General features: G+C 28.7%; 1 protein-coding gene across 4 annotated transcripts in view; it reads left to right on the top strand.

The window, feature by feature from the left end:
- The window catches only part of krz (beta-arrestin protein kurtz), a 277684-nt gene that overhangs the window by 215927 nt on the left and 49685 nt on the right, over nucleotides 1–12072 (top strand). For all 4 annotated transcript variants that reach the window (XR_012757434.1, XM_075373598.1, XM_075373603.1 and 1 more), the window contains exons 5-7: nucleotides 1028–1221; nucleotides 7978–8156; nucleotides 9647–9782. Coding sequence is in view for 3 of the 4 variants with exons in the window: in XM_075373598.1 (XP_075229713.1) it covers nucleotides 1028–1221; nucleotides 7978–8156; nucleotides 9647–9782 (509 nt within the window). In the remaining variant the exon portion in view is untranslated. The remainder of the gene's footprint in view (nucleotides 1–1027; nucleotides 1222–7977; nucleotides 8157–9646; nucleotides 9783–12072) is intronic.

The raw sequence follows: 12072 nt of genomic DNA, 5'->3' as shown, positions 1-12072 counted from the left end.
GCTGTCTGCTACTGAATGTTTTGCTTTATTTCTGTGTAGCTGTTGTTAGATGTACAAGTTACAACAATGCAGTCTTGTCGCTTAAATATTCAAGTGGTAAATTATGTTTAAAAAATATGTTAATATAAATCTCTCTGTTAGTTATGCAAGTTATAAAATTAAAAATTATATAAATTAATAATTAATCCATTAATTTCAATTGAGAATAAATTATAAGAATCATTTATTTAGAAATCAAAGTAATTATAACCGTTTAGAATATTGAATATTTCTTGGATTTCTTTAACAGCAGCCATGGTACACTGCCTGTTTAGCCCCTTTCACGTTATCTATGACACTGAGTATAATTTTTAGAATGACTCTGGCAGTCTGTAACTTACAGGTCAGCTAATATTCACTGCAGTCAAATTAGCGCTAATTATTTATTTAATAACCATAATAGCAAGTTAGGATCGCCTGTTATACAAGTATGTGTGCTGCGCTTAATAATTCAGAATATATGCTTTTTTTCATACTGTGATATTAATTTTGTGGGACCTGTTGTTCATTATAACTAATTACTTATAAAGTTTATTTTCTTATTTAGCTTTTTTGAGCTTAGCACTGTGTTTCTAATATTGCATACTCGTGTCCAAAGAATACCACCACTTTTATATTTCCTGATGACCTCCTCCTGAGCAATCTCCGCTCATTGATTCCATATGGGAACCATTTTGCCTCCAGAATATTTTTTCCTAAGAGAACAATATCATATTTTGTGAAATGAGGACAAAAATGAAGGATTCTGTAACTTGGAAATATAAATTAAAATTATACAATATTTGTGCTTCTTTGGTGTTACAATTGTTTGTAAATCATTATTTATTTAGACTTATATGCTTAATGTTTGCTCTTTCTTTGGTAAAATTTTGGATTTAATTTTTTATCACCATTCATGACAAAATCCCAAACAATCTGTTTTTACTATAGTATATAGCATTTTTAAACCCTAATTTGTTCTTTGATTATAATTTTTTTATATTTTTAGATGGTGTAGTCTTAATAGATCCAGATTATGTTAAAGAAAGAAAAGTGTTTGGTCATGTATTGGCTGCTTTTCGTTATGGCAGAGAGGATTTAGATGTACTAGGCCTCACATTCCGTAAGGATCTCTACCTGGCTGCTGAACAGATATTTCCCCAGGAGAGCAATGCTGCCAGAAGGCCTCTTACTAGGCTTCAGGTAAAACTTTACTATGTTTCAAATTAACTTAATATATTTTAAATTGTATTTATTAGCTAAACACAGATTACTTTTACCTTGTTTGAAACATATTGATAATACAATTCTTACAAATATTTATTTGTATTTTTATATGTATGTAGAAATACAAATTGTGAAATATATTTATAGATTTGGAGTCCTTTTTAAATTAGACTTCCCACTTTGAATTTTCATCACTTTTAGATACACTTATCTCTCTTAATTTTTTTTATGTGATTGTGGGATTTCAAGATCACAAGTTCAAAGACTCCAAAAAGTATAAACTGTGTTGTGGATTAGACAGTTTTGATGAAGGCGTTATAAAAAGTACAGTTAACAAGTTTCATGCAAAATATAATGAACTGCTTACATGAAATAAATTATATGAAGAACTTCAAAAGAGTATTCAGTTAAAAGGTTGTAGAACTGTAGCAGCAGCTATCCTGAAAGAGTTAGGGTTTAAGTGGTGTAAAACTGATAATAGTAGGAAACTTTTGATCAAGAAAGAAGACATCCAATGGAAGAGGATAGAATATTTAAGAAAAATGATTGATTTCAGAAAAAAAATTCTTTGATCGTTTATTTGGATGATTTGTGTATTTTAATGTCCCATTCAATGACAAAATTATGGTAGGGTGACAGTAGTGCAAGAGTAAAAGTGCTGATTAATTGGTTAATCATAATCCACTCTGGAGAAGAAATGGGGTTCATTCCGAACTTGATGGTAACTTGGAAAACGAGTTCAAAAAGCAGCGACTATCATGACACCGTCAACAAACATTTCATGAAGTGGGCATTTGAAAAATTAATTCCTGGTCTTTCCCCGCATTAAGTGGTTGTTATTGATAATTCACATACCACAGTTCATTTCTAGAAAAGCCTATAAATTTGGGTGGTTTGAAGTGATATGATTAATAGGTTAGAAAAGAACAATATTCTATTTAATAAAGCAAAGTTAAAACCACAGTTCCTGTGAACTTTCACAGAAATGGACATATAATGCAAATTTCAAGTAAGTGTTAATAATAATAATAATAGTACAGTCAACAACGAAAACAATCGTACAAAAAAAAAATTGAAATTCTAAATATTGTACAAAAAGAATTATATAATAATAATTTTACATTAATTTATTGTAATTACGGATACAATATATATTCAAATACTAGTTAAGATTTCTTTAGTTTAAAAATACACCTAAATTAAAATTCTTGTTTTTGCTGTCTTTATTTATTGGATTAATACTATTTATGTAACAATAAATATTATATCTAATAAAATTTGAAAATAGTAATAAATTAAACATTCATAAATAAAAATACGATTATTATTGTTGTTCTCTTAGATGGGTATAAATGTTTTCAGGTTCAGTAGTAATGTAGTATCAAACCTTCTCTAACATAACACAAGCTTTTATTTTTATTGTACACACTATATTTTACTAAAATTTAATTTTGTTCATAAAAACTCTCTAATAATGCTTTTGTTATCTAGATTAGAGATAAGATATTCTTTTCAATCCCTTCAATTATTTTTCTTTTATTATTTTACAATTATTGTACTGTGTAAGTCTTTAATATTAGAAAGGTATTTTGTTTGTTTATTTTTTTAGGCCACATACTAAGGCATCCTGGAATAGTCGCTTTAATATTGGAAGGACAGGTAGAAGGGAAAAATTGTGTAGGCAGGCCACGTTTGGAGTATGTAAAACAAATTGTTGGGGATGTAGGATGTAGAGGGTATACTGAAATGAAACGACTAGCACTAGATAGGGAATCTTGGAGAGCTGCATCAAACCAGTCAAATGACTGAAGACAAAAAAAAAAATTTTTTGGACTTAAAATTGATAAAAAAAATTTGTTTTCAATTTTTTTTAAAGAAAAATGTATTGTACATTGGTCGACAATGTAATTGTAAGCATTATAAGCAACTGTTGTCAGAATGCGGCTTTCAGTGGCAGTTCATTTTACATGCTTGCCATTTAAAAGAAAAGATGGTTACAGAATTCGAAGCTGTCGTTTAGAATGATAATACTTTATATTTGTAGTTGGACTCGAGAAGCCTTAAGAAAGTTCTGTAGTAAGAAACTTGATGTCCATGACTGTAATAACCGACTGTAAAAATCGTATGTGGGAAATGTGAACACACACACTATTATAATCGCTAATCAGTATCAGTAATGTTATCGGTTGTCAAGCTTCACATCATTGTGAAAATTGATGAATCATGTTTTTCCCAGCAAAAACATAATGCAAGTAGGATATTTACACAACCATCAATGTTTGGCGACATATTTCATTAAATTCAAACATGTTTCATTTTTTCAGTGGTCCAAATAGGACCACAAATACTCTGTTAGATATAATTAAACGGAATATTTTGCTGGGCAGACCTTTCACAAAAGGAAGAGAAGCCACACGTATAAAGTACTTACCTAACACGAATCTCTTAACACTTTCAGCAAGTCCTTCACAATTAGTAGATCCAGTTACAGGTTCTCACACACAAATGATAAAGTCGTTGCATGCATTGGTAAAACTACAAAATTGGAATAAAGATGTGTTGCTGGATTCTTATTCCTGCAAGTTTCTGTGGAGACAGATGTAAGGATATAGGATGACCAAATGCTTACACATTGTCAATATTGGCCCCCCTGAATAACATTTCAGCTTTTATTATGATAGTTCAGTCTTAAAGTTAATTGCACTGGGCTGATTAAAGGTAGCTCAGTAATTTGATTTGCAGGATACATTATATAAACATAAAAATATTTATATTGGGGATTGTATTTCAAAATAAATTCTAGATTTAATGATTTCATGTATTTATTATGGGTTTATTTTTTATAATTTATAAAAAGGGATCTGTTATTTACAGAATACAAGTGTTGTCATATTTCATGAAATACTGTTAGGTCTATTCTTGAGTAACCATACGTACTAATTTCCTAGCATCATAGCTCTAGAACTATGCTGCTAGAAGGAAAGTATTGGTGATCAGTTGAAAAATGGGATATGGGTTTTTTGCATATTTCATCTTTCATGACCCAGGAACTCCAAAAAACAAGAAAATGGGGATAATGTTCATTTGTAAAAAAAATGTTTGTGTGTTGACATGTTTGAAGGTTAACAAACTATTGTCTGGATTAACCGATTTTGTTGAGATTTTGTACAAAGACTCTTGGCAATATCTCCAGGTGGGGGATGGGGTTTTTTGGGAGTTATTTTCCTCAAAATTTTGCAAACATAACCCCACTTTATGTTAAATTCAGTACATGCTAATCTTAACATTTAAAAAAAAATTCCCCAAAAATAAAATAAGCTATCGTTATATTTGTAACATATTATTTAACCAAATGTTTTTTTTAATGTCTTCAGGCATAGTAGTAGGCAAGTGTAGTAGTAGTAGTAATTGTAGTAGTGTAACTCCAAAAAAAAATTACTTCAGGAGCAATATTGGGGGGGCACCCTATCAGACTTTAAAAATATCAATTTTTAATTTTTCAAAACTTTTTTTGTTTATTTAAAATTTTAGTAATAATATTACAATAAAATTTCATCATAATTCACGCCCCCCCCCTCCCAACCACCAAAAAAGAAAGCTTAGGTAACTTTTTATTGGTTGTAAATTTTTAGTATAATTTTTTTTAGTTTCTTGCATTTAATATAGTAAATATAGAGAAATCAAAAAAGTTTCTTGGAAGGTGATTTCGAAGGTGGGGAGTAGAAAATGAAAAAATACTGATTTTTTTTTTTTTTTTAATTTTTAAAACTTTTTTGGTTTATTTAAATGTATAATGATAAGGTTACTATAAAACTTCATCATAAATTATCTCCCACACCAAAAAAAAATCTAGGTAACTTTTTTCTTGTATTTTCTCACTTTATAAGAATAACCAATGCCAGGAAAGTATTACAACTTTGTTGTCAGATCTTTTTTCTTGGGAAAGAGATTGATTCAAGGAATGGGCCTTAGCAAGACTTTTTTTGCTAAAGTATGTCATTGATGTATTACTAGTTGTTTGTAGCTAGTTTTTTTAATAATGTTCAGTTTTTATCTTTGTTTACAGCTCTTTTTCCCTGTTAACATTTCATGTGTTATTAAATACATTGAGCAATGCTATTATATTTACACAAGAGCTTAGAGATTAACAAATTGTTATATTCAACAACTGTTTAGGAGTTCTGAGCGAAACAATGATATAACCATTTCTAAAGTAACTGACCCCTGAGATCATTGATTTATCTGCCAAGAATTGCTACTGTTAATGTCAGTGTTAGTGGAGCACTAATTTTGGAAACTCACACAATTGGAAACTTCATCATGAAGCAACCCTCATCCATCTGTTACCTCTCGTTAAGTGCTTTATGACTGAACATGTGATTATCAGAGTTCATGAAGCACGTTTTCTCTAAATATGACTGTGATTTCTGGTTATTCACCAAACTGAAACTATCACTTATATCATTGAGAGAACATAAAAACATATACACAATCGAATGCCTTTCCAAAACAAGACACATACATATATACAGTAGATGGTTACTGTTGCTGCCTTTTTTTGTTTATTAAATAAACACAAATGCTTGAAGAAATAATATGAGGTTTTTTATATAAGATAGAAACCAAAAGTGACCAAGAAATAAATAAAATAAAACAAACTCATCTCTCACATATTTGTGTGAACCTTGAGAAATTATTATATTGCAATACTGTTGTGTAACGCAACACAACAGTAAAGCAAACTGAACTATGAATCTAATCATCAAATCAGTTCATAAAAGCTTAGAGTTGCCATCTTGTCATTATTTGCAGATTGTTTTGAACATATCATTTACGGTGATATGCTCAGATTTATTAACATTGCCTTAAAATAAATTATCACATTAGAGTAGATAAATTGTAAGTACATTTGAAAGAAAAGTTTGTGTATAAAAGCAAATACCTGTTTCCTTATGCTGCATTATAGTGAAAATTCAAACAGCTTGCAGATTGATGATATTGTGGGTGATGTGATTGAAATCAACTGTCCAAAATATTGAATGCTTTAAAAATCTTATCAGAAGTTTATTATGTTTTAGTTTTTCTTGATTTTAGGGAGAGCACTTTACACCTGGTCCAATGTAAGTTTTGTTTCTTTTATTTATATTGACCGTAAATAAATGGTCAATATTCTTGTTTTTAGCGGTATATATTTATTTTATGAGTTAACAAAACTCTTGTTTTTTCCCCATTTCAGTGTGGTTTCTTAGAAATCCAGTATTTCCTTTGCTTTTGTATTTTTATTGCTGGAAGTAATTTAAAAAAAATATTAGGTTTTTGCTGTACTTTCCATTAGGTTATTTGAAATTTGAATATTCTCTTAAATTCTATATAATGATAATAATAACAGATAAATTTCAAGTCTTTTCAAGAAGGAGTTTTGTTGATCAGCAGATTTATCTTAAGTGATGTTGACTTTTTAGACAAAACATGCTGTAAATTCCGTACTTGAGTTTTTGAGTAACAAGTAATTGCCTAGTAATTATTTCATGTTGTACAATTGTATCTTGGTTTTAAATTAAATACTTTGTTAATCACTTTTTATCTTTATTTCTTTCTATTTTTATGGAAAGGGAACTGATAAAATATTATGTACATAAATATGTAAATTTTTTTACTCTATTTAACAGATCACAAATAAAATAAATCAAAAATTTGCAGTACACATATATAAATATGTGTACTGCAATATAAAAGCATTTTATTATATTTATTAAACTCTATAATGTACAGAATCATACATTATTGAAAAACTATCATAAAAAATAATTTGAGATAATTTATTTGTAATATAATGTTTATATTTTTATTAAGATGGATGATCAGGTTCGAATCCTGGTTAGGTATGGCATTTTCACATGCTACAAATCATTCATCTCATCCTCTGAACCAATACCTAACAGTGGTCCCAGAGATTAAAAAAAAAATGGATGAGCATTTAAATAATTAGAGATGCGCTGAGAATTTTGTTTGCTGTAAAATGACCATTGCATTGCAAGAGTCAACTCCAATTAAGTTTTTTAAACGGAATTCATCATCAACTTTTTTGGGCCTGGTTTATTAGTAACATTAATTTATTATAAATATTACTACTATCTTCTATATAAATACTCTGTGAATTTGTTATGTTTCTATCAGTATTATTCCTTAGATTGTTTTGTTTGTAGTATAATATTGTTAAAGGTTGATAGTAGTGGTAATATAAGTTCTGAATATATTTGGCTTCATAGTGAGAATACTAAGCTATGTACTGCTATTTCATTTTGCAATGTTGTATATCTATTCCCAGGATAAATCTACATCAAAGAATTAAAGGTTACAATATACATATCATTGATGTCAAGGATGCTTTGGGTCAAGAGATATGAATAACAGTGTTGTAGTAATGGAAGTAATATTCTGCCTGTTTTTTGTTCAGTTTTGCATACATGCAGTCCCCTCCCAAATTACTTTCTGTCTGTAGTTATGCTTTATTGGTTTTGTCCTCTAAGATTTGAATAGTTTATTATTATTATCCACTTATATTTACAGATTATTTTTGTTTACTTATTATTATTATTATTATTATTATTATTATTATTATTATTATTATTATTGAGAACACTAATGGCTCACAAGCTAGTTAACACCTTTATTATGTTATGTTTTTAGGGTTTTTTCATTTTTTGATTTATGTGTTTGAATAATTTACAGGAAAGACTGATGAAGAAACTGGGACCAAATGCATACCCTTTCTACTTTGAATTACCACCACATTGCCCTGCATCTGTTACATTGCAGCCTGCACCTGGTGATACTGGCAAGCCGTGTGGTGTAGATTATGAACTGAAGGCTTTTGTTGGTGAAACACAGGATGATAAACCACATAAAAGGTTACTATTTTATTTCATTTTATAGTTGTTGTCTTAATTTGAGAATAGATTACTATATTATAGGTAAGCCATAAATGTAATTTATAGATTTTAAATTAACAAGAAGATGGGCAAAACACAGAATTTCACCAAAATTCTTTAGTCTGTATCTAGATTTATAAATTGACGTAAAGAGATGTTGATTTTTTTTAACAGATTTATTTTATTGTAAAAATAAAGTATTGTAAAAAATAAAAAATTTTTGTTGAAGTTCCTTAAAGTTTAAAAAGAACCCCTGTAATTTTTTTCCTTTTTTAGTATAATTCTTCATGCCTGTCAACGAATTTTCTTTGGTGGGAAATATATAAATGAAAACTGTTTTTACCTGACATATTCTGCATTATCAGACATGAATTCATCATATGGTTTTTTGTTTTTTACTCTTGATGTGTTTTCTTTTATAAATGGAAAGACATGAAAATCTAAAGGTATCAGATAACTACAAATGTGTGTTCAATAATTTCTGTTTTGACTATCCTAAAGATCTGATGTGTGATGAGACAAATCTAAATTAGCTCGATAATGTAGAAGCAGCATTATTACATTACAAGCCTTGAAACCGACAGAAGTGCACCATGCATTGCTCAAAATATAGTCAAATTTACCTATCTCTGTGCTGGATGATGAAAAGATAAAAATTACTTAATGTACAGCACATCAACAGTCACAACTAATATCACATCTTCTTGTTTCCACTCAGAGAACGTAATCTGCAGTTGCCGAACTATCAAGCCCAGAAGAATGATGAATGAAGCTTGGGTTTTATTTGCAGGTAAATGACCAGAGTTATACCTTGAATTACACAGAGTTAATTTACTGTAATTCTTAATTCATTTTTTCCTTTAAGTTAATTTTTTTCAGTAAGTATCTTTCTACATGTACTACATTAAAATTTATTTTAATAATATAATTATGTGAAAATAAGTACCTTTTTACATGTATTCTACTAAAGTTTCATTTTTTAATAAGTATTCAGGCAACTTAATAATAAGTAAAAAATGAGAAGAAAGTATGCAGTAATATATTTAAGAAATATAAAACTTTGCTTTGAGAAAATGAAAGAATCACCCAAGAATTTAAATCCCTTTGAATGATCCAGATAATGAAAAAAAGTGTAGTTATAAATAAAACAAATACATAATTAAAACTTTCATAACTGCCTTTAATAATGTAATGAACATCAGTTTTTAAATTGTGGTACTTTTTAATAAATAAATATCATACTTCCATTTTTAGTTTCCTGTACATGTATCGTGTAAGTTAGTTGAATGCTAAGTTTGTTGTCATACAAAATTTTAACTTTTTATTAAACAGTGGAATTAAATGCTGAGTGCATTTTTACATAATTTTGAAAATAAATTCTCTGTATTTTTATTACTTATAACAAAATTCAAGCTATAATTCAGAATTTGGAATCGGTGCTAATTTTAAAGATGTTTGATTCGTTTCAGGAATTCAGTGCGTCTTGCTATTAGAAAAATTATGTATGCACCAAGCAAGCAAGGTGAACAACCTTCTGTGGAAGTGAGTAAGGAATTTATGATGTCTCCAAATAAGCTACATTTGGAAGCTTCCCTTGATAAAGAGGTATGTAATAATTATCTGGTCAGTAGTTAAACTAAAATTTGTCATCAATGGACTGTATACAGATTGAATCATGAAGTTCTCCTGAGACTTTCATAACCTATTCTCTTCATGAAAATAATGGAAAAAGTACATATAAACATATGTTCCATTCGTAGCTAGTACAAATATTAGGTAATGAACCTAATGTTTGTTAGCCTCTCCTGCAGTTTGGAAAACTTATTTTATATTCTGCTGCAGCAGCTGTAACATTACCATTTCACACACCAAAGCTGAATAACATATCAGCATATTCCTCTGTTGTAAATATGTATGACTACTTCGATGGCAAACCGATCATGTTCAAACAAAAATTCAAAGAAAACCTTTGCTAATGACAGTACATTTTACAGTACCCAATATACATAATGTACTTTACAGAATGGTTTAAATACTTATACAATATTGCAAGTTGTTGATCGGCTGTTGTTATTTTATTGCCAACTTTGAAATAGTAATTTTTCAAATAATTTATTATATATCTGTCATTGATAAAAAAATTATTATCAAGTAATTTTTATTTTACAATTTTTGGGTAATTTCCAGTTTTTTTTTACAAATTTTTCGGTTCACCAAAAAAGAATTTGGTTTTACATTTCTGACAAGTCATAATGTAGTTTTTTCTAATTAAAATTTGAATTTTTCTAATCTTTCTTTGTTTCATTCAACTCTTACATCATTTTTTTTAGAATTAAATTCTCTACAAGTTTTATTGTAAAATTTTTTATGTTTATTACCCATTTAACAAAGTTATTGTAAGTCAAACAAAAATCAGGGTTTTTTTTATTCCTATTTACTGGTTTCACCCCAGATTTCTCAAAAACTACTGCAGCTGCAGTTTTGGGACCTATTTTATTCAATTTTTCAGATCAAAAACCACTAATTCTACCCCTTAATTAACGTCATAAAAATTTCAGTATAACCTCATTTCAGTGGGGTAGCTGAAATCCAAGCAAACGTTTTTCACTAGCCATAACTCGCAAACAACGCATTGTAGGACACAAGTTTATATGAACTTTTTCCATTATTTTCAGAAGTAGAATAGGTTATGAAAGTACTGGGAGAACTTCGTGATACAATCTGTATTACAGAAATTACTTAATTGAAGCTAAGCATTTGATTTGACACACTTACCTATAAAATTGTAATTGAGATTTTCATCATTGTAAAATGGAATAATGTGTTGGACTTGTAGTGTTTCATTGGTAACTTAAAAAACACCCAGCACATATTCTCTCAATGGTTGAAATTTTCTAAATTAAGTATAGTGTGGCTCTAAGTTTTACATTAAGTCCCTTTGCATTTGTTATTCTAAATAATACACTTGCTACCAGTTATTTATATGGATAACACAGTCTCAGATAACTGTGCTTTTACTAAGCACTACTTAGTGTTCAGATTCAAAGTTACTTTTTGAAAGAGCTTGTAACTGGTTTCAGTCAGATTTTAATTTGAAAACACTTATCACAAAAACCTTACCGCAGATAAATTTCTTGTCAATCAATACCAAATCACTCAATACAAAATTGAAATATTTTTGGTAAAATTTATTTATTTTTGTATGTCTTATCTCATTTAGAGAGTTAAAGGTAGGTGTTTTATTTTAAAGATATCTCATATTTATTTGAGTGGCCATTCATTAAATTTGAAATTTTTTTAGGTTCATGGAAACTGTTTTTACTTTCTTATTTTTACAGATGTCAGTTCAAACAAAAATACGTTAATCTATATAATCATTCTAAGTCTTATGTCCAACTCATATTTTTTCCTAAATATTTTCCCAATATTTTTAGAAAAAAACAGGCTCGCCTTATAAGTTTTTTTTTTTTTATTTGGATAGAGGGTTTGTATGAAATTACAAACTGAAAACTTGACAAAGCATGAATCTTGTGAGTTATATCTTTACTTTTATAGAAGCCTTGAAATATTGTAACTTGTATAAAAAATTTACTCAAATGAAATAGCTCAGAAAGAACATATCACAAAAATTTCAAATTTTTACACGACCAGCTTTTATATGTTTATAAGTCTTTAAAATTTGGTCACTGAGCCTTAGCTAATATAAGAGCAAAATATTAATATCAATATAATTAATAATATTATTATATAAACAATATAATATTGCCTTGAAAAATAGAAAAGTGCCTGGAGGAGATGACATCACCACAGAGTCTATCAAGGTTGGAGGTGTTGTTTTTCTGTTTCAGCGACTTCACGTGCTACTTCAAACCATCTGGCACATGGAAAAAGTACC

Source organism: Lycorma delicatula, chromosome 1 (genome assembly GCF_047948215.1).
Source record: "Lycorma delicatula isolate Av1 chromosome 1, ASM4794821v1, whole genome shotgun sequence".
Classification (NCBI taxonomy): Eukaryota; Metazoa; Arthropoda; class Insecta; order Hemiptera; family Fulgoridae; genus Lycorma; species Lycorma delicatula.
This window is presented reverse-complemented; position numbering and strand designations above follow the sequence as displayed.